This window comes from Elephas maximus, chromosome 2, assembly GCF_024166365.1.
Source record: "Elephas maximus indicus isolate mEleMax1 chromosome 2, mEleMax1 primary haplotype, whole genome shotgun sequence".
Taxonomy (NCBI): Eukaryota; Metazoa; Chordata; class Mammalia; order Proboscidea; family Elephantidae; genus Elephas; species Elephas maximus.
Window position 1 is genome coordinate 86,218,015 of NC_064820.1, and position 24,172 is coordinate 86,242,186.

Consider the following 24,172-nt stretch of genomic DNA (forward strand, 5'->3'; position numbering starts at 1 on the left):
GACTTTTAATCAGGCATTCAAAACTCTCATAGGCTGTTTTCTTCTAAAAATGGGCTCAAGAGTGCCCACTTCACCAAGGACTGTCCTCAGGGTTGAAAGAGAAGCTTCTTTGCAAATCCTCATTACCTTGGCTAGGATTTCTTTTCCTTTCATTTTTCTTTTATTCTGCAAGGGGGAAGGACAGTGGGAGAAAATCAATTGTGAGAAATGAGTATTTGAGTAGAAATTACACAAGTCTGTTAGAAGGCAATGGAGCACACATGGGGTCACCATGAGTTGGAATCAACTCAATGGCAATGAGTTTTTTTTTTTTTTTTTGGTGAGAAGGTAGGCTTTGGCATAGCAAAATCAAAAAATCTGAGGGTAGTGTCCCTGAGTGTGGAATGTGCTATTTTAATTGAATGGAAAGACTTGGCTCAGGGACTGCCTCCTTCTTCTGCCAGACATCTGACAGGAAAGGCAGGTTTCTGGCTTCTAATTGAAATACTAAGAGTCATGGGCTGGTTTCTGGACATTTGGAATTGGGCACTTGCTATCTGTCCTCTGTTAAAATTTTGTTGCTAGGGAACAAGCCACTCTAGCTATTTTTCTTCAGAAGAGGTTTATTACAGGGAATTAAGTACATAGAAGGGGCTGGAGGAGTAAGCCTGAGGCTGGCCTTCCAGGAATCACGTCTAGAACACCTTGTAAGACTGGCCGACCTGGGAGCCACTGCCTTTTCTGGACTTGGGGCAGTGGGGAAGCAGATGACTGCTGGACTGTTGACCTCTAAGCTGCAGTCAGGGATCAGGAAACAGCAGCTGTCTCCACTGCGGCTACCTCTGTGACCCACACACTGGAACACTGGAATGCCTCTACAGAAGAGTCCTAGGCCTCCATGACCATGCTTTCCAGCAAAGGTGGCTGCTGCAGCAGGAAAATGACCTCCATCGCACTTCTACCTTCCAAATCTTGAGCACTTGCTCTAATTAGTGGTTTGGGAGCAGTAGTGGTTCACTGGTAGAATTCCATGTGGGAGACCCTGGTTTGATTCCTGGGCAATGCACCTCCTTCTTCATCTATCGGTGGAGGCTTGTGTGTTGCTATGATGCTGAACAGGTTTTAGCAGAGCTTCCAAACTAAGGACAGTTATGCTTATGCAAGAAAATGTGCACTTTCAACCTTTTTGAGTCAAATATAGATAGAAATGTATTGGAAGAATATACAAAAATGATATAGTCAAATAGGCACATAAAGTACTCTCCCATATTTAGATAAACACCTCTGTTGACTCCCCAAATGCACGAATTTAGAATATACTCAGGGAAAGCAATTTTTGTGCAATGTGGTCTAGCTACAAAACAAAAACATACAATTAGCAGGTTCTTTTGAGACCTAAGTTTATGTGCGTATGAGTATAAATCAAGTCCTGTGCTTAGAATAAGCAGCCCTTTATTTTGATGGGCAAGGGAAGTACAGATGTGATGTGTGACTCAGCATGAGGTGCTATGCCATCGGAGTCAGCTGACTACTGAGTGCACCAGGTGGTATTTGCCCGTCCAAGAACCCTTATAAGATGGGGATATTAGAACCCAGCTCACATGACTGTTTTATTCATTTCTGTAGTTGATGTGAATGGTACTTGACGACATTGTGCAGTGCAAAAACTCTGCTACTCCACGAGGTTATTGTGAAGGATAAGCAACTTAATATGTGTAAAGTGCTTAGAACAGTGCCTGGCATAGAATAAATGCTACAGTAAATAATCACTATTATTATTATGTTATTACTGTTTTCTATACGATGGTGATTAACTTATAGGGTTGTTGTGAAGCTTAAATGAGCTTAGTCCCTGGCACAAGTAACCACTGCATAAGTATTAGCTGTAAATAATCATCATAATGTTTTAAAATAAAATGATGTTCAGTGCAGTGTTTTTCTCTAACCTTTTTAACCTGGAAGTCTCCTACCTCTGGCGAGTAAGGTGGAGTTGCTGGTTTAAATTTAAGAGAGGAGCACAAGTGCCGTCTTCATTTCTTGAGGGCAGAGCACTTTCTCAGCGAAGTACGCCTTCACTCCACGGCTTCAGTGTACTTTTCACTCTTTCAATAGGACCTAGAATCCCTAAGATTGGCTTACTTTTGGAAAGCTATTTTTCTAACTAGGTGAATTCACACCACACTTATTCACTATGGCTGTTAAGGCCCCTGCACTTAAAATTGGGGCAAATTCTCATGAAGTTTAGGAATCAATACAGTTCATTAATTCATACTGATATTAACCAAATACTTTGACTTGATTTGGTAAAAAATGTTTTTATACAAGTATCTGGTAGACTATTCAATCATTTCTAGACTGTTGAATCATGTCTTGGGAAGTTAAATAGAAAATACTTCCAGAATTTGTTTTTTTTTTTTTAAGACGAATTTCTCTAGTCTAACAAATGATGATAATTACACAGACTTAGGGAAGGGAGCCCTTGAGGAGTTTCTGGTGCGGTTGTATAACAATTAGGAAGGGCTAGCCTGATCAGCAAAGTATGGATTCTGGAGGGGAAGACTGATGAAATTCCTGTATAGGAATTCAAGTCCTATGTAAATGAAGTGAAAATACCTGGGTACAGCAAGGAGGAGCTTTGAGACTCTCAAACACATTTTAAGAATTGTTTGTAATCTACATTGAAATTTTCAACATTGAGCCATCTTCCATTTAAATGACACAAGTATACTTTGCCTTGAAACATACTGCGTAGACATGTGTGGGGCCAGTCTGAAACCAGGATGGAGGATGGCCCAAGGATGGGGCCAGTATAACCCTGCTCTTGCATGGAAGGTGTTTTCCTGTGACTGAAGGCTTTACAACTATGTACAAACTTCTCTTCTGAGTCCTCAATAGCTAAATTCAAAGTCCTTAACAAAACCTCAAGTCTTGTGGCTATAGACCCTGGGGAGGAGGGAACGGGAGGAGAAGTGTGGTAAATTCCAAAGTGGGGAAGCTCAGGAAATTCCAGGGTATTCCAATAAATGGAACCAGTTTATGTTGGTAAAGTTATCCACAAAAGACAGAGTGAATAAAAAGTTATGAATTTTAAAAAATAAAGTCAATGGAATAGATGACTGAGTACCTCCTGTGTGTAAGGCCCTTTGTCAGGCATTGAAAGGGATGTAAATGTAACCTGCACCACTTGTCTATCCTTTTGTTATACTGTGGGGGCTTGCATGTTGCTATGATGCTAGAAGCTATGCCACTGGTATTTCAAACACCAGCAGGGTCACCCATGGTAGACAGCTTTCAGTGGAGCTTCTAGACTAGGACTAAGAAGAAAGGTCAGACAATCTACTTTTGAAAATTAGCCAATAAAAACCCCAAGGATCACAACAAGATATTGTCTAACATAGTGCTAGAAGATGAGCCTTCTAGATTAGAAGGCACTCAAAATACACAGCAGCCACAACAATGGACTTGGGCATACCAGTGATCGTAAAGATGGCACAGGATCAGGCAACATTTCATTCCATTGTACATGAAGTCACCAAGAGATGGAGGTGACTGGACAACAGCTAACAACAAACAAATGTAACCCACATGCCCCAGGCCTGCAGCCTAGGACTTCACACTGAGGCCTGATTTTTTCTGATACTTGAATTACAATAATTTAGGATTAAAAAAAAAAAAATTCCCACATCTAATATGACTCATCATAGTAAATTCCATCTTTCAAAGAATTCTTGGAGAATATTTCCAAGAATCCCCAATGATGTTTTCACCTACCCTTGCTTGCCTGTTGGTGCTCCCCTAGGCCACATGTCCTAACTACATCGACAGCCCCACCCACTCATCCTAGATGCCTCTGCTGCTGATGCTGAAGCCTCAGCCAATCTGCAGAGATGCTCCTTTGAAGCCCATCCCTGGGGCTGGCTCTCTGCTAACTTGCCCAGGTGGCACCCTCCTGAGTCCCGGTGTACTTCACGGCACCACTCCAGATTCCCCTTCCCTTGTGGTGGCTTGACTCTCAGGAGCCCCCATCATCCAGCATCACATGGGTCCATCTGTTGCATCTCACTGTCTTTGAACCTCAAAGAGAAGAGATGTGGTTGTGGTCTATTTCCACTCAGGGGGTCTTATGTAAACTCCTGGATGCAATCAGTCATATGGGCTATGTATTGCCCAACTTTACCAAGCAGCACCCAGGCCTAAAGTACCAGTGGATTACTGGGGCAAGGGTGACAATTTATTCCTCCTGCCCAAAGCCTTTTCTAGTTACAAATACCCTAAAGATGCCTACAGATAAGTAAGAAAGATGTAATCTGTTTTGTCACCTGTTGAGGGCATTTATAAGAAGAAAGAAGGGATCCACTAAGACTGAGAGGCTAGAGGAAGGATGGGTGGTGGGTGTGAGGCAGGTAACTGATGATGCCTAAGAAGGAGGGTGTCAGAAGCATGGTGGGATACCTGAGTTTTGTTGAAGGAGATGCTAAGGAAGGGCCCTCAGAGGCATCTGAGACAAGCTCCTCATATTACTAAAAAGGAAATTGAGACCCTGAGAGGGGAAAAGCCTTCTCCAAGGCTACTCAGTGAGATAACCCCATTTAAAAATTCCAGTACATTGTTCTTTCCATTGCATCTTGCTCCTCTCCCCAGGTGGGAAGGACGAGAGTGCGAATGGAGTTGCAGAGAGATTTTTAAGGAATAGAGGGTTGAGGGGTCTCTTGATGTCTTTCATGAGAAAACTTTAGGCTTCAAGTCATCAGTGACCAGATCCTCCGAGAGTGAAGGAACAGGATGCTCCCAGCAGTAGGGAGTTCGGAGTATAACCATATGGAGCTGTTATCAGCATGGCGAGTTGTTTTACGTTGCCCTCAATGGATAGAATGGTGGAGCCAAAGCTGTTGGCATGAGCGACCTGGCTTGTCCAAGCCTTCCCTTCCTAGCAGAAATTCTTAATTAAGTTGTTAGAGAACTGGTCGTAATGCTCCCATGCAGCAGCTGTTTTATCCAGGGTCCATTCTGTGGCATGGGTCCTGGGGACTAGAAACTAACCAAGATGTAGGTGTGGTTCCTGCCTCAAAGCAACTTCAGGTGAGGGGTGGGATGGCATTGCCAGTAAGGACACAAACAACAGGAAATGCAAAACCAAGAGATTCTTTACATTTAGAACCATCAACCAGCCAACTTTTGTTAAGCTAATTCACTTGAGTAGAATTATGCAGCAAACTGTTCAGAGTCTCTGAGAATCCTGAAAGGGCCTGTAAACTGCACGTTTCAGTACACAACCGATGGAAGTGATATTCTCCTCATAGTGTGTTCTGTACGTTTCAAAGCAAGGCACAGAATTTAAAATGAAAGGCCACAAGAGTAGCTGCAGGCATGAATGCCTTCATTCTGACCCTCAGCCACTCTGCGGCTGCCTCCAGGGCAGATGAAGAAAAGCAGAAGCCCCGCTTGGCAAGTTCAGATGGTGTGATCAACGGCACAGAGTGTGAGCAACCAAGACCATAACTGAATCCTGATGGAATCAGAGGGACTTGGTGTTCAGACCGAGGGGAGCCCTTCTCTGGAGACACGCCCACCATCGTGCTGCCTGGACTCACTTCAGATACCTGGCCTCTGATCTACACCACCAGACCATCCTCGTAAAGTCATTTACCTACTCTCCAAGCTGGCCATTTCCCATCTCCTCTGCCCAGATCCCCACACCCCTCTCCACTCTAGACTGATGATAACCGTCTCAGACTTCCAGCAAAAATAGATACAAACAATCAAAAATGACCTCTTCTTTCCTCCACTGATTTCTCTGGCCCCCTGTCCCTGGAATTCATCCTCTGTCTTCCTGCTGTGGCTCTGGAAAACCATCCCTGCACTGCTCTTGGGTCCTCTCCTCCACTCTGCACCGCCCCCCCATCCTCTTCTACCCCTTCAAGGACTTTTGTCCTGTAGTTAATTCCTTTGTCTTGCAGCATCAAGTGTTCCTTCTATTCAGTCATTCCAGTCAGTGTGCAGACATGTCTAATATCAATCCAGCTGCAGCTCATTTCTCTGTGTGTTTTCAGAGCAGAATTTCTTGAAAGTGTTGCGTCTATACTTATGTCTCCACTTTGTCACCTCACACTGGTTTAAGTGATTGCTCCCCACAAGCCTCTGTCACCTTTAGTTCTGGCCTATCCATTTCCTTCTTGCCTAAGACAGTTCTCTTGAACAGTTATTTTATCTTGCTCACTCTGCAACTTCACTTGCCACCCACTTCTGAAATGCCTCATGCCATTGAAATGGCTTTGGCAAGAGTAACCACCACTCCATATTAGCAGTACGTTCTTGTTGCAGTTCTATACTAGCACAAAAGCTGGTGAGAGCAGTCAGAGGAAAGCTGAAAAATTACACAACAATAAACAGGAGCAATTTGCTGCTCCTGGTGAATAGGCACTTACGGTCTGTTTTAATGGGAAGAGGCTGGATTTTAGAATCAGTTAATAATCTGTCCATAAATTCTGAGTCTGCTTTGACCGTGTGTGAAGTTAGGTGGCCGTTGGACTTCTCTGAGCCTCTGTTTCCTCATCTACGAAAATGAGGAAATGTGTTATGGGTTTGCGAGAACTAAAAGAAATAATATGTGAAAGTTCTCAAGAAGTTTTATTTTTCACTCAGTATAAAATTATTCCTTTAAGAGTCTAAACAGCACAAATTTTTAAAACATCCATGAGAACAATTCAGCTACCATTCTTAGTTACCAATTTCCTGGAAAGATGAAAGCAGAGGCAAGGTATTGATTTTACCATTCTTGGTATATTTTCCATCACAAATAATGATTGGCCTGCTGAGTTTCTTTTCCTCTATCTTCAAGGATGTATTTTTTCATTATTACAGTTAATTGAACTTAGGAAAAATTCAGGTTGACTTGACTAAGGAGAAGAATTTAAAACTGAAGGATAGGATGCACTTATAAAAAAAGTTAAAAAAAAAAAGCTATGCACATCTGTTCATTGTCTCATAGTATCTCGCCAATAGCACCTTTGAGAAACTGCCTCTTCACATTCTGGGCCATGTGCTTTGAGTGGCAGTTTACCCCACCCCCCACCCCACCCCCCAGGCACAATGATGGGTTCACAGAAGGGCACATGATAGAACTTGGGTCAGTGAAATGCCAGGGTTTGTTTGGAGACTTCTAGGGTAGAAACTTCCTCTCCCTTCAGTGGAATCTACCAGAAAGGATGCCCCCCATCCTCTGGATGGTGTTTTGAAGATATGAGAGTAATGTGATCTCACTAGTTCTGCTATCTGGAAATGAAGCTAGCACCCAGAGAAGGGCAGAATGAGAGCACTAAAGAGTGACAGAGAGGGGCCAGGCTGACATCATGTACCTCTGAATCAAACTGGATCTGAACCCAGAACTACCTCTAGATACATGAAACAGTAATCCCTTTTTAGACTAAGCTGTTTCTGTCCCTTGCAAACAAAAGACTGCTCACTCATATTCCATTAAAATGAAAGCAATGGAACACCAGTATGTCAAAATAGACCAAATATCCTGCCCTATTATACAGACTAACACGTGTTTATCAGTTTGTTGTACCGTGGTGGCTTGCATGTTGCTGTGATAATGGAAGTTTTGCCACCATATTTCAAATACTGGCAGGGTCACCCTGGGTGGACAGGTTTCAGCTGAGCTTCCAAACTAAGACAGACTAGGAAGAAGGACCCAGCAGCCTACTTCTGAAAAGGATTAGCCAGTGAAAACCTTATGAGTAGCAGCAGAACAGTGTCTGATATAGTGGTAGAAGATGAGCCCCTCAGGTTGGAAGGCACTCAAAATACGGCTGGGGAAGAGCTGCCTCCTCAAAGGAGAGTCGGCGTTAGTGACAGAAGTGGAATCAAGCTTTCGGGACCTTCGTTGCTAATGTGGCATGACTCAAAATGGGAAGAAACAGCTACAAACATCCGTTAATAATCAGAACATGGAATGTACAAAGTATGAATCTAGAAAAATTGGAAGTTGTCAAAAATGAAACAAACATCAATATCCTAGTGGCGTAGAGGTTAAGTGCTGACCAAAGGTCAGCAGTTTGAATCCGCCAGGCGCTCCTTGGAAACTCTGTGGGGCAGTTCTACTTTGTCCTGTAGGGTCGCTATGAGTCAGAATTGACTCAACGGCACTGGGTTTGGTTTTGTTTTTGGTTTATCCTAGGCTCCAGTGAGCTGAAATGGGCTGGTATTGGCCATACTGAGTGGGACAATCATATGGCCTACTATGCTGGGAATGACAAATTAAAGAGAAACGGTATCACATTCATCATCAAAAAGAACATTTCATGATCTATCCTGAAGTACAACACTGTCGGTGACAGAATAATATCCATACACCTACAAAGAAGACCAGTTAATATGACAATTATTCAAATTTACTCATCAAACACTAAGGCCGAAGATAAAGAGATTGAAGGTTTTTACCAACTTCTGTAGTCTGAAATTGATCAAAGATGCAATCAAGATGCATTGATAATTACTGGCAATTGGAAACAAAGAAGGATTGGTAGTTGGAAAATATGGCCTTGGTAATAGAAACCATGTCAGAGATCACATGATAGAATTTTATAAGACCAATGACTTCTTCGCTGCAAATAATCTTTTTTTCAACAATATAAATGGCGACTATGCACATGGACCTTGCCAGATGGAATACACAGGAATTAAATTGACTACATCTCTAGAAAGAGACAGTGGAAAAGCTCAATATCATCATTCAGAACAAGGCTGGGGGCCAACTGTGGAATAGACCAATAGTTGCTCAGATGCAAGTTCAAGTTGAAGATGAAAAAAATTAGAGCAAGTCTATGACAGCCAAAGTAAGTAAGACCTTGGGTATATCCTATCTGAATTTAGAGACCATCTCAAGAAGAGATTTGATGCATTGAACACTGATGACCAAAGACCAGATGAGTTGTGGAATGACATCAAGGGCATCAGACATGAAGAAAGCAAGAGGTCATTAAAAGGACAGGAAAGAAAGAAAAGACCATGAAAGTTGCTCTTGAACGTGGAGTAGTTAAAGCAAAAGGAAGAAATGATGAAGTAAAAGAGCTGAACAGAAGATTGCAAAGGGTGTCTCAAGAACAAAAAGTAAAATATTATAATGAAATGTGCAAAAACCTGGAGGTAGAAAACCAAAAGGGAAGAACACGCTCAGCATTTCTCAAGCTGAAAGAACTGAAGAAAAATTCAAGCCTTGAGTTGCAATATTGAAGGATTCTGTGGGGGAAATATTGAGCAAGAAGCATCAAAAGAGGATGGAAGGAATAGAGTCACTGTACCAAAAAGAATTGACAGTGTTCAGCCATTTCAGGAGGTAGCATATGATCAAGAACCAATGATACTGAAGGAAGAAGTTGAAGCTGCACTGAAGGCATTGGTGAAAAACAAGTCTCCAGGAATTGGCAGAATATCAGTTGAGATGTTTCAACAAACGGATGCGCTGGAAGTGCTCACTGGTCTATGCCAAGAAATTTGGAAGACGGCTACCTGGCCAACTGACTGGAAGAGATCCATATTTGTAACCATTCCAAAGAAAGGTGAACCACCTGAATGTGGAAATTATCAAACAATATCATTAATATCACACACAAGTAAAATCTTGCTGAAGATCATTCAAAAGTGGTTGCAGCAATACATTGACGGAACTGCAGAAGTTCTAGCCAGATTCAGAAGAGGATGTGGAACAAGGGATATCATTGCTGACGTCAGGTGGATCTTGGCTGAAAGCAGAGAACATCAGAAAAATGTTTACCTGTTTTTGATTTACTATGCAAAGGCGTTGGACTGTGTGGATTATAACAAATTACGGATAACATCGCAAAGAATGGGAATTCCAGGACACTTAATTTTACTCATGAGGAACCTGTACTTAGACCAAGAGACAGTTGTTTGTACAGAACAAGGGGCTACTGTGTGGTTTAAAGTGAAGAAAGGTGTGCATCAGGGTTGTACCCTTTTACCGTACTTAGTCTGTATGCAGAGCAAATAATCTGAGAAGCTGAACTGTATGAAGAAGAACAGGGCATTGGGATGGGAGGAAGACTCATTAACCACCTTCGATATACAGATGACTCAACCTTCCTTGCTGAAAGTGAAGAGGACTTGAAGCACTTACTGATGAAGATAAAAGACCACAGCCCTCAGTATGGATTATACCTCAACATAAAAGAAAACAAAAATTCTCACAGCTGGACCAATAAGTAATATCATGATAAACAGAGAAAATATTGAAGTTGCTAAGGGTTTCGTCTTACTTGGATCCACAATCAATGCCCATGGAAGCAGCAGTCAAGAAATCAAAGGACGCATTGCACTGGGCAAACCTGCTGCAGAGGACCTCTTAAAGATGTTGAAAGCAAAAATGTCACTTTTAGAACTATGGGGCACCTGACCCAGACCATAGTATTTTTAGTCACCTCATATGTGTATACAATCTGGACAGTGAGTAAGGAAGACCAAAGAAGAATTGACGCCTTTGAATTGTGGTGTTGGTGAAGAATATTGACATAAGGACTGCCAGAAGATCGAACAAATCTGTCTCGGAGGAAGTGCAGCTCCTTGGAGGCAAAGATGCTGAGACTTCATCTCATGTTACTTTGAACATGTTATCAGGAGGGACCAGTCCCTGGATAAAGATGTCATGCTTGGTAAAGTAGCAGGTTAGCGAAAAAGAGGGAGACCCTCACGGAGATGAATTGACATGGTGGCTGTAACAATGGGCTCAAACATGGCAGTGATTGTGAGGATGGCACGGGACCAGGCATTGTTTCATTCTTTTGTACATAGGGTCACTATGAATTGGAACCAACTTAAAGGCACCTAACCATAGCAACAGCATGCTTATTTGTATCAGTGGGGCAGGGAACTTTTGCCTCATACCACTTTGAGAGTGTCTCAAGAGCTTTTGATTTTGGCCCTCCAGCTAGTGAATGCTAACTTTAGTGAAGTGCTAACTTCTTATTCACTAGCTCCCACTTCAGTTGAGGCCTCAAGTCCAATTTGATTAATGTGACTTCTGAGCTTTTTAATCGGCTTCTTCCATTTACCATGCTTTTCCCATCCTCTTCATCTCTTTTCCGTTATAGATAATATATTTTTTCTCTCTTGTAGATATCTTTGCCTTGGAGTTCTACCTTTTCACAGTTTAGGTGTAGCTTTTGTCTTATTTATCCTGCTTGGGGTTCATGTGATTTCCTGAATCTGAAGATTTATGTCTTTCAAGTCCGGAAAGTCCTTTTCATACATTGCCACTCTCTGATTTTTTTCTCTTCTTTTGACACTTACGTTAAAAATTCTTATCCTTTCCTCTATTTCTTTTAACCCAACTTTTCTGTTTTTCATCCCATTAGCTCTTTGTACTGCATTTTGAGTAGTTGTCTCAGATCAGTTTTTCTTATGTTTCCGGTCTGCTCTTCCTTTATTCTGATAGGTCTAATCTGCGTTTACCCTTTTGTTGGGTTTTAAATTTCAGTTTTTTCAAGAATAACTGGAAGAATAGTTCTATTAATCTCAAGAAGTTTTATGTGTTTTTTTTAAAATCTGACTTTTAAAATAAGTTTTTTTTTCTCATGGTGTCAACTCCCACTTTTATATCATTGGTCTTTTTAAACATCTTAATTTTAAGGTGTTTAAACTAGGACTATCTAGTAATTCTAATATCTTGAATTCTTGGTGGTTGTGGTGGCAGTGGTGGAGGATGGCAGTGAGTTCCTGATCCCTGTGTTTATAGTGACTTGTAGTTAGAGCAAGATTCTTGCTCATGGTGGATGGCTTGCGTGTTTTGTAATTTTAGATTGTGAGTTTTTCTTCAGGAGCTTTATGGGTGGTAATCCTGTGCAGTTTGAGGTTGGGTGGGTGTCCCTCCAGGGAGGTATTGAGTGTGCTTTTGTCAGGGGTTTTAGGGTTATCATTGGCCTGGGCCACTTCTTATTTAAAAAATTTTTTTATTGTGGTAAAAATATATATAACAAAACCAAACCCAATGCCATCGAGTCGGTTCTGACTCCTAGTGACCTGATAGGATAGAGTAGAACTGCCCTATAGAGTTTCCAAGGAGCACCTGGTGGATTTGAACTGCCGACCCTTTGGTTAGCAGCTGTAGCACTTAACCACTACGCCACCAGGGTTTCCATATATAACAAAGCTTTTGGCAATTCGACAAGTTTTACATGTACAATTTGGTGACATTGATTACATTTGTCATGTTGTACAACCATCACCATGATCCTTATTCTAGTTATTCCACCATTAACAGAAACCCAGTGCCCTGGGCACTTTTTATTTTAATGTCTCATCTAGAGGGGCCAACTACTTGGTAGTGGTTCAATCTGAACTTCAGACCTACATGAGGTGGGCCAGTGGTTATCAACTCTCAGGGAAGCTTTCCTCTGCTGCCCCTACCCCCAATTGAGATCCAGGCTGAGGCAGACACATTCCTTAATTGTCTCCTCGGGTGGGTAGGGTACTCTTTCACAGAGGGGGTAGTTCTTTGAGAGTTCCAGCTTTATGTGGGTGTCTCAGTTCCAGCAACCCTGCTCCCACTCCATGAAGATCCTGAGGTCTCTTCTCCTGAACCCACATGACTGTTACAATCCAAATCCTACGTTACCAAGAATGGCAACCTGCCTCCCCCAGGGCAGCCACAGTATTAGTTCAAAGGCTTGGTTCTGGTTTTAAGATCCCTCTGTGTTTGGCCCTGGAAAAGGCCTTTCTTAAGAATTCAGCTAAACATTTAAAAGGGTATTTGTTATATTTTACCCAGAGCTTAAAAGCTTTTAACAGCAGAAAGCTTTTCAAGATATCTAGTCTGCCAAGAGCACATCATCACCATCCTCTGACAAAATTTAAGTGTCTACTGGTGAGTGGAAGACGTCTGTCTACGTTTAAGGAAGAGTATGGAGAAGGGTCTAACTCACTCATAAGCTCTGAGGACTGTGTATTTAATCATTCACTCAATCATCCTTACGTTTTTATCTTATTCAATAAATATTTAGTAAGCTCTTACTAGAAGAAGCCCTGGTGGTACAGTGGTTAAGTGCTAGGCTGCTAACCAAAGGGTTGACAGTTCAAACCAACCAGCAGTTCTACAGGAGCAAAGACCTGGCTATCTGCTCCCATAAAGCCTAGGACACCCACCATTCTACTGTTATATATGGTCCCTGTGAGGTGGAATCACTCGACGGCACACAACAACAAGTAGCTCTTACCATTCAAGCTTCTTTTTGCTTATTTAGCAAATATATTTTGTGTCCAGCATGTACCCAGGGTCAGTAAAAACATACCTGATCAGTGTTTTTATGGAGATCACAGCATTGATCAGATACATAAATAAATGTAAGATTACAAGTGTAGTAAGTGCTGTAAAGGAAATGTACATAGTACTGTGAGATATATAACGCTGATTTGTCCAACTCAGACCAGGAAGGTGTCACTCGGAGAACTGAAACATGAAACAGGAATGGATGTTCACTAGTTGAAAACAGAAGTGATAATTGTTCCATGGAACAGCATGTGCAAAGGCCCTGGGTTGAGGGTAAAAGACTAAAAGAAGGATGGTGAGATGGTAGAGGAAATAATGAAAAGACGCTGGGGAGGGCACTTGTGGCCAAACCATGGAGGAACTTATAGGCCGTGTTAAAGAGTTTTATATTTATCATAAGAGCCATTGATGGGCTTTAAACACAGGAATGACACATTCTAATTCTAATTTTCCTTGTGAAAAGATCTTTCTGAATGCAATGAGGAGAGCAGATTTGAGGAGGGCAAGAGTGAAAGTGGACTCAGTTGGGAGGTTATTATGGTAGTCCAGATGAGAGTTGCTGGTAACTCATCTCTGGTGTGGGCTTTGTAGATAGAAAGACGTAGACACGCTTGAGAGAGATTTATTTTGCAGGTAAAATTATCAGGAAGGAGAAGAGAGATGAGTCAAGAATAATTACAAAGCTTCAGCTTATATTAATAAGATGGATGCGGGTGGTTCTTTACTGAGATAGGGCACACTAGGAGAAGAAAAGTTTCGGTGGAAAAGTCATGAGTTTTTCTTTGACCATATTGAGTTTGAGATATTTTAAAAACAGCAAAGAGGAAAGTGTCAGCTGGATATATGTGTCTGGAGCTCAGAGAAGAGATCTGGGAATATACATGTGTAAGTCACTTGCTTATGGTTGATCATTTAAGTGGTAGGCTTAAATGAGATTTCCTGTTAGTACAGTGGTTAAGAGCTATGGCTGCTAACCAAAAGTTCATAAGTTTGAATATACCAGCTGCTCCTTGGAAACCGTTGGGGGCAGTTTTACTCTGTCCTATAGGTTTGCTATGAGTTGGAATTGACTCTATGGTAATGGGTTTGTTTTTTATTTTTTTTTTATGGATAGATTATAGTCTGTCCCTTGACTGTGTTCGTGACCTTAATGGAAGCTGTGCTGGTAGAGAGATGGGCCAGAAGCTTCGAGTAGAATGTAGAGAGAGTAGGAAATGAGGAAATTGACTCAGTGAGTATGTACAACTCTTACGAGAATTTGCTGGTGAAGTTATATGAAGCTTTAACTAATTTTCAAAGGAGATGTATCAATTATGATTGGAAGACAAAATTTTTTTTTATAATTTTTATTGTTCTTTAAGTGAAAGTTTACAAATCAAGTCAGTCTGTCACATATAAACTTATATACACCTTACTACATACTCCCATTTAATCTCCCCCCAATGAGCCAGCCCTCTCCTTCCCTCCAGTCTCTCCTTTCGTGACCGTTCTTCCAGTTTCTAACCCTCTCTATCCTCCCATCTCCCGTGCAGACAGGAGATGCCAACACAGTCTCAAGTGTCCACCTGATACAAGTAGCTCACTCTTCATCAGCATATCTCTCCAACCCATTATCCAGTCCCTTCCATGTCTGATGAGTTGTCTTCGGGAATGGTTCCTGTCCTGGGCCAACAGAAGGTCTGGGGACCATGACTGCCGGGATTCCTCTAGTCTCAGTCAGACCATTAAGTCTGGTCTTTTTATGAGAATTTGGGGTCTGCATCCCACTGTTCTGCTCCCTCAGGGGTTCTCTGTTGTGCTCCCTGTCAGGGCAGTCATCGGTTGTGGCTGGGCACCATCTAGTTCTTCTGGTCTCAGGATGATGTAAGTCTCTAGTTCATGTGGTCCTTTCTGTCTCTTGGGCACATAGTTATCGTGTGACCTTGGTGTTCTTCATTCTCCTTTGATCCAGGTGGGTTGAGACCAATTGATGCATCTTAGTTGGCCGCGTGTTAGCATTTAAGACCCCAGACACCACACTTCAAAGTGGGATGCGGAATATTTTCTTAATAGAATTTATTTTGCCAATTGACTTAGAAGTCCCCTTAAGCCATAGTCCCCAAACCCCCACCCTTGCTCCGCTGACCTTTGAAGCATTCAGTTTATCCAGGAAACTTCTTTGTTTTTGGTCCAGTCCAGTTGAGCTGACCTTCCCTGTATTGAGTATTGTCCTTCCCTTCACCTAAAGTAGTTCTTATGTACTAACAAATATGTAAATAACCCTCTCCCCTTCCCCCGACTCCCTCTCCTAACCACGAAAGAATGTTTTCTTCTCAGTTTAAACTATTTCTGAAGTTCTTATAATAGTGGTCTCATACAATATTTGTCCTTTTGCAACTGACTAATTTCACTCAGCATAATGCCTTCCAGGTTCCTCCATGTTATGAAATGTTTCACAGATTGGTCACTGTTTTTTATCGATGCATAGTATTCCATTGTGTGAATATACCACAATTTATTTAACCATTCATCCATTGATGGACACCTTGGTTGCTTCCAGCTTTTTGCTATTGTAAACAGAGCTGCAATAAACATGGGTGTGCATATATCTGTTTGTGTGAAGGCTCTTATTTCTCTAGGGTATATTCCAAGGAGTGGGATTTCTGGGTTGTATGGTAGTTCTATTTCTAACTTTTTCAGAAAACGCCAGATAGATTTCCAAAGTGGTTGTACCATTTTACATCCCCACCAGCAGTGTATGAGAGTTCCAATCTCTCCGCAGCCTCTCCAACATTTATTATTTTATGTTTTTTGGATTAATGCCAGCCTTGTTGGAGTGAGATGGAATCTCATCGTAGTTTTAATTTGCATTTCTCTAATGGCTAATGATTGAGAGCATTTTCTCATGTATCTGTTAGCTGCCTGAATATCTTCTTTAGTGAAGTGCGTGTTCATATCCTTTGCCCAATTTTTGATTGGGTTGTTTGTCTTTTTGTGGTTGAGTTTTGACAGAATCATATAGATTTTAGAGACCAGGCGCTGGTCGGAGATGTCACAGCTGAAAATTTTTTCCCAATCTGTAGGTGGTCTTTTTACTCTTTTGGTGAAGTCTTTAGATGAGCATAGGTGTTTTGATTTTTAGGAGCTCCCAGTTATCTGGTTTCTCTTCATCATTTTTGGTAATGTTTTGTATTCTGTTTATGCCTTGTATTAGGGCTCCTAAGGTTGTCCCTATTTTTCTTCCATGATCTTTATCGTTTTAGTCTTTATGTTTAGGTCTTTGATCCACTTGGAGTTAATTTTTGTGCATGGTGTGAGGTATGGGTCCTCTTCCATTTTTTTGCAAATGGATATCCAGGTATGCCAGCACCATTTGTTAAAAAGACTATCTTTTCCCCAATTAACTGACACTGGGCCTTTGTCAAATATCAGCTGCTCATATATGGATGGATTTATATCTGGGTCTCAATTCTGTTCCATTGGTCTATGTGCCTGTTGTTGTACCAGTACCAGGCTGTTTTGACTACTGTGGCTGTATAATAGGTTCTAAAATCAGGTAGATTGAGGCCTCCCACTTTCTTCTTCTTTTTCAGTAATGCTTTACTTATCCAGGGCTTCTTTCCTTTCCATATGAAGTTGGTGATTTGTTTCTCCATCACATTAAAAAATGTCATTGGAATTTGGATCGGAAGTGCATTGTATGAATAGATGGCTTCTGGTAGAACAGACGTTTTTATTATGTTAAGTCTTCCTATCCATGAGCAAGGTATGTTTTTCCACTTATGTAGGTCCTTTTTAGTTTCTTGCACTAGTACTTTACAGTTTTCTTTGTATAGGTCTTTTACATCTTTGGTAAGATTTATTCCTAAGTATTTTATCTTCTTGGGGGCTACTGTGAATGGTATTGATTTGGTGATTTCCTCTTCGATGTTCTTTTTGTTGATGTAGAGGAATCCAAGTGATTTTTGTATGTTTATCTTGTAACTTGAGACTCTGCCAAACTCTTCTATTAGTTTCAGTAGTTTTCTTGAGGATTCCTTAGGGTTTTCTGTGTATAAGATCATGCCATCTGCAAATGGAGATAATTTTACTTCTTCCTTGCCAATCCGGATGCCCTTTATTTCTTTATCTAGCCTAATTGCTCTGGCTAGGACTTCTAGCACAATGTTGAATAAGAGTGGTGATAAAGGGCATCCTTGTCTGGTTCCCGTTCTCAATGGAAATGCTTTCATGTTCTCTCCATTTAGAGTGATGTTGGCTGTTGGCTTTGTATAGATGCCCTTTATTATGTTGAGGAATTTTCCTTCAATTCGTATTTTGCTGAGAATTTTTATCATGAATGGGTGTTGGACTTTGTCAAATGCCTTTTTTGCATCAATTGATAAGATCATGTGGTTTTTGCCTTTTGTTTTATTAGTATGGTGGATTACATTAATGGTTCTTCTAATATTAAACCAACCTTGCATACCTGGTATAAATCCCACTTGGTCGTGGTGGATTATTTTTTTGATATGTTGTTGAATTCTATTGGCTAGAATTTTGTTGAGGATTTTTGCATCTATGTTCATGAGGGATATAGGTCTGTAATTTTCTTTTTTTGTGGTGTCTTTACCTGGTTTTGGTACCAGGGATATGGTGGCTTCATAGAATGAGTTAGGTAGTATTCCATCATTTTCTGTGCTTTGAAATACCTTTAGTCGTAGTGGTGTTAACTCTTCTCTGAAAGTTTGGTAGAACTCTGCAGTGAAGCCATCCGGGCCAGGGCTTTTTTTTGTTGGGAGTTTTTTTGATTACTCAATCTCTTTTTTTGTTATGGGTCTATTTAGTTGTTCTACTTCTGATTGTGTTAGTTTAGGTAGGTAGTGTTTTTCTAGGAATTCATCCATTTCTTCTAGGTTTGCAAATTTGTTAGAGTACAATTTTTTGTAATAATCTGATATGATTCTTTTAATTTCAGTTGGATCTGTTGTGATATGGCCCATCTTGTTTCTTATTCGGGTTATTTGTTTCCTTTCCTGTATTTCTTTAATCAGTCTGGCCAATGGTTTATCAACTTTGTTAATTTTTTCAGAGAACCTACTTTTGGCTTTGTTAATTCTTTCAATTGTTTTTCTGTTCTCTAATTCATTTAGTTCAGCTCTAATTTTTATTATTTGTTTTCTTCTGGTGCCTGATGGATTCTTTTGTTGCTCGCTTTCTATTTGTTCAAGTTGTAGGAACAGTTCTCTGATTTTGGCTCTTTCTTCTTTTTGTATGTGTGCATTTATTGATATAAATTGACCTCTGAGCACTGCTTTTGCTGTGTCCCAGAGGTTTTGATAGGAAGTATTTTCATTCTCGTTGCATTCTATGAATTTCTTTATTCCCTCCTTGATGTCTTCTATAACCCAGTCTTTTTTGAGCAGGGTATTGTTCATTTTCCAAGTATTTGATTTCTTTTCCCTGATTTTTCTGTTATTGATTTCCACTTTTATGGCCTTGTGGTCTGAGAAGATGCTTTGTAATATTTTGATGTTTTGGATTCTGGAAAGGTTTGTTTTATGACCTAATATTTGATCTAGAGAATGTTGCATGTGCACTAGAAAAAAAAAAGTATACTTTACAGCAGTTGGGTGGAGTGTTCTGTATAAGTCTATGAGGTCAAGTCGGTTGATTGTAGCAGTTAGGTCTTCCGTGTCTCTATTGAGCTTCTTAGTGGAAGTCCTATCCTTCTCTGAAAGTGGTGTGTTGAAGTCTCCTACTATTATTGTGGAGCTGTCTCTCTCACTTTCTAGTTCTGGTAAAGTTTGTTTTATGTATCTTGTGGCCCTGTCATTGGGTGCATAAGTATTTAGTATGGTTATATCTTCCTGGCCAATTGTCCCTGTAATCATTATGCAGTGTCCTTCTTTATCTTTTGTGGTGGATTTAACTTTAAAGTCTATTTTGTCAGAAATTAATATTGCTACTCCTGCTCTTTTTTGATTGTTGTTTGCTTGATATATTTTTTTTCCATCCTTTGAGTTTTAGTTTGTTTGTGTCTCTAAGTCTAAGGTGTGTCTCTTGTAGGCAGCATATAGACGGATCGTGTTTCTTTATCCAGGCTGAGACTCTCTGTCTCCTTATTGTGCATTTAGTCCATTTACATTGAGCATAATTATAGATAAGTATGTGTTTAGTGCTGTCATTTTGATGCCTTTTTGTGTGTGTTGTTGACAATTTCATTTTTCCACTTAGTTTTTTGTGCTGAGACTTTTTCTTTGTAAATTGTGTGTTCCTCATTTTCATAGTAGTTGAATTTATGTTTGCTGAGTTGTTATGTTTTTCTTGGTTTTTATTTTGAGTTATGGAATTGTTATACCTCTTTGTGGTTACCTTAATATTTACCCCTATTTTTCTAAGTAAAAACATAACTTGTATCGTCCTATATTGCCTTGTTTTCCTCTCCATATGGAAGTTCTATGCCTTCTGTGTTTTAGTCCCTCTTTTTGATTATTGTGATCTTTTACGTAATGACTTCAATGATTCCCTGTTTTGAGCATTTTTTCTTTTTAAAATTAATCTTAATTTGTTTTTGTGATTTCCCTATTTGAGTTGATATCAGGATGTTCTGTTCTGTGAGCTTGTGTTGGGTTGGTATCTGATATTATTGATTTTCTGACCAAACAATTTCCTTTAGTGTTTAATTCTTGTAGCTTTGGTTTCATTTTTGCAAATTCTCTAAGCTTGTGTTTATCTGTAAATGTTTTAATTTCACCTTCATATTTGAGAGAGAGTTTTGCTGGATATATGATCCTTGGCTGGCAGTTTTTCTCCTTCAGTGCTCTGTATATGTCATCCCATTGCCTTCTTGCCTGCATGGTTTCTGCTGAGTAGTTTCAACTTATTCTTATTGATTCCCCTTTGTAGGAGACCTTTCTTTTCTCCCTGGCTGCTTTTAAAATTTTCTCTTTATCTTTGGTTTTGGCAAGTTTGATGAGAATATGTCTTGGTGATTTTCTTTTTGGATCAATCTTATATGGGGCTTGATGAGTATCTTGGATAGATATCCTTTCATCTTTCATGATGTCAGGGAAGTTTTCTGCCAACAGATCTTCAACTATTCTCTCTGTATTTTCTGTTATCCCTCCCTGTTCTGGAACTCCAAACACATGTAAGTTATTCTTCTTGATAGAGTCCCACATGATTCTTAGGGTTTCTTCATTTTTTAAAATTCTTTTATCTGATTTTTTTTCCAGCTATATTGTTGTCAATTCCCTTATCCTTCAGCTCCCCCACTCTGCATTCCAATTGCTCGATTCTGCTCCTCTGACTTCCTACTGAGTTGTCTAATTCTGTAATTTTCCTGTTAATCTTTTGGATTTCTGAATGCTGTCTCTCTATAGATTCTTGCAGCTTATTAATTTTTCCACTATGTTCTTGAATAATCTTTTTGATTTCTTCAACTGCTTTATCAGTGTGTTCCTTGGCTTTTTTCTGTAGATTGCCTTATTTCATTTCTGAGGTCATCCCTGATGTCTTGATGCATTCTGTAAATTAGTTTTTTTTATATTCTGCATCTGGCAATTCCAGGATTGTATCTTCATTTGGGAAAGATTTTGGTTCTTTAGTTTGGGGAGTTGTAGAAGCAATCATGCTCTGCTTCTTTATGTGGTTTGATATCAACTGCTGTCTCCGAGCCATCTATAAGATATTGTAATGATTTATTTTATATTTGCTCACTGAGTCTTATCTTGTTTTGTTCTCTTTCAATATACGTAGATGGGCTACTAGATTGCTCTGTCTTGATTGTTGTAGCGTTTGAATCACTTATGTCCTATTACCAGCTGGTTTGGGCTGTTACCAGATATATAAGCCTAGGAGTCCATTCACTATTCTTGATAGAATCTGATTTTGGGTCACCAAGTGTGTGGCATAGACTGTCACCTATTAACTTAGAGGGGTAGTGGTGATAGTTGTGTGCACCAGATTGTAGTAGCAGTAGGGGGTCACGCTCCGGGGGAGCAGGATGCTGACAGGCTTCCCCCAAGTGCCAGTGAGGTAGGTGTGTCTCTATTCCTAAAGCCCTTTGGTGGGTGGGCTCTGCAGGTGTACCTTAGGCACCCAGTGCATGTACCTCTACAGACTGGTAGGTGTCACTATCCTCAGACCCCTATGGCAGGAGGCTAGGTGGTTTGGATGGAGCTTCAGCCCTCGGTACCCCGTTGTGGGTCAGTGAGGGCTCTGTTTAATAGGTAGAGATATCAGACCTGGAAAACTTGTCTTTCCAGTAATCCACTAAAACAATTACAGTCAGATCACTATCAGAATTGCCTTTGCATTATAATAGCCACCTTGTTCCCTGTAGGGATGAAAGTGCAAGACTGTGGATCTCATATGCTTGGCTGGAGCTGGTTCTGTATTTTTATTCCAATTTCTGGAAGTCAGGGAAGGATTTTTGTTCTGGGTTTTTAGTAGCTGCTTCTCTCAGTCCAGGAGAATGGGTTAGGAAAAGACCAAAAAAAAAAAAAGAAAACCAACTCCCCCCCCCCCCCCCCCGCCACAGAGCACTTCACTCCCTGCCCCAGGCAATTCCAAATGTTAATGAAGCCACCTGGGAAGGGAGGGGAGGGATCAGATAGATAGGAGAGAGTAGCACCCAGGAATATAGACAAAATTACTTATTTTGCTTGGTGAGGACTGTTTTATTTGAGACTCCCGAGGGGCATGTAACCTGGCTGGCCCCCGAGGGTCAGGCCTCCATCTTGTGCTTGTGCTGTCTCAGAAGCCGTGGTCAGTTCCTCTGCTCCCAGTCCAAAGCCCAGTGCCAAGGTTACCTGGCTGGGATGCTACACTCCCGGCTCCAAAACCAGTTGCTGCCTCCCGGTGACTTCTCCTCCTGTCAGCCGCGTCACTGCGCTGCCTGCATGCACTGGCTGGGCTTCCCCCAAGGTCACTTCAGGGGGCTAGGGCTGCGTCCCGTGTTTGCACCATCTCAGGAAGCCATGCCCAGGTCCCCTGCGCCCAGTCCAAAGCCCGGCACCAAGGTTTTCTGACTGGGACGCTGGCTCTAGGCTTCAAAAACAGTCCCTGCTTCCCCGTGGTTGCTCATTCTCTCGTTAGTCATGTCAGTGTGCAGTCTGCTTGTGCTAGCTGAGTCTCTACCGAGGGTACCCCAGGGGGCTAGGGATTAGGGCTGTGTCTCATGCCTGCCCCGCCTCAGCAAGCTGCAATCAGCCCTGCCACTCAGCACCAGGGAACTGCGAGGGCTCAAGGCTGAGGTGCTGGATGGTGGTTCCAGAGGCTGTTGCTGCTTCAGGATGTAGCTTTTCGCTCACCTGTCACTCAGGCCAACTCTTTAGATCTGTGTTTGATGGTCAGTGTTCATGGATTGTCATGTATGTGATCGATTCACTTGTTTTTCCGAGTCTTTGTTGCAACAGGGATCCAAGGTAGCTTCTACCTAGTCAGCCATCTTGGCCCCCCCTCAAGACAAAATATTTTGAAATAGGGAAGTGGAAAAGTATTAGGACAGTTTCTTGATAGTAAAAAGGTCGCCAAGATAGACACATAGGTTGGCACACAAAGAAGTCAAACATTGAACCAATGTGGAGTTGCAGTAATAATAATCATACTGAGATCTCACTGTTGTTCCAGGTGTCATTTTAAATGCTTAACTCCTTTAATCCCCACAACTCTGTTAGGTAGGTATACTTATTATCCCACTATACATGTGAGGAAGCTGGTCACCAGTGAGGTGAAATGACATGCCAGGTGGGAGAATGGGGATTTGACCCCAGGCAGTCTGGCTGTGAAACCCACTCTCGATCGTATGCAATGCTATGTCTCACTATATGAATGTACAGTAAAGTATATCATCTGTGGGCCAAGGTATGGACTCACGGTCTATCCACAAATATTGAAAATGCCGTTGGTTTTATAATCACTTTGGGGCAAGAGAATAAACTAATGCAGATTCAAATACATTGTTAAAACTCCTTCTTGGGTTAGTATTATAGAACAAGATGAGCATGAATGGAAGTCTCATTAGACCAGCTTAGCTTTAAGCAGTGGCCTTTAAAAAATATGTGAACATTATTCACTTAATTGCACCCGTAACTTGCTGCTAAGAGAGTATAATAGGTAAGCTGAATTCACAACCTGAAACCACCTGCATTTCTATGCCAAGATGTGTCATCTGTGAGTTTTATTAACTAATGTCCTAAAATAAGTGACCTTTTCCAGGTTCCTAGGATTGGCTTTAACTACAATGTGCATATGTTTCTTTTCCTCCTAAGGATTTAACAACACTGAAAGAACGTGTGACAAAGAGTTCATTATACGTAGGACAGCCACCAATCGAGTCCTGAATGTTCTCCGTCACTGGGTCTCAAAGCATGCACAGGTAATTCAGTGGTCTCGTTAATTACTTACAAGAATTTTTTTTTTTTTTAATTCAACTTTTAAAGTTGTTGCACATAGAAAACACCTCTAGATTCTTTGGAGTTAGAGTTTGAAACCTTGAAACTGGAACTGGAAGAAATAGGAGAGTAGACATACTGATCACAGCAAACAAGTATTACCAGCATCAACTGCTTTGGGGAGCAAAGAGGTATGTTTTAGATCTGCAAATTATGGTAAAATAGGTCTTTCCTTATCTTCCAAGCCACCACCTTCCGGTCAGTTTATCATACTGTGGTGGGTTCCATGTTTCTATGATGCTGGAAGCTATGCCACTGTATTTCAAACACCAGCAGGCTCACCTATTGTGCACAGGTCTCAGTGGAGCTTCCAAACTAAGACAGAGTAGGAAGAAAGGCCTAGCAATCTACTTCCAAAAATTAGCCACTGAAAACCCTATGAATCGCAACAGATTATGCAGTATAGTGCCGGAAGTTGAGCCCCCTAGGATGAAAAAAGGCACTCAAAATACACAGTGGCTGCAACAAAGGACTCGAGCATACCAGTTATCAT

The 24,172-nt window shown here is 41.1% G+C and overlaps 1 protein-coding gene across 5 annotated transcripts in view; it reads left to right on the plus strand.

The window, feature by feature from the left end:
- The window catches only part of RASGRF2 (Ras protein specific guanine nucleotide releasing factor 2), a 287,549-nt gene that overhangs the window by 206,038 nt on the left and 57,339 nt on the right, over window positions 1-24,172 (plus strand). For all 5 annotated transcript variants that reach the window (XM_049866653.1, XM_049866663.1, XM_049866673.1 and 2 more), the window contains exon 18: window positions 23,497-23,603. In XM_049866653.1, the coding sequence (XP_049722610.1) occupies window positions 23,497-23,603 (107 nt within the window). The remainder of the gene's footprint in view (window positions 1-23,496; window positions 23,604-24,172) is intronic.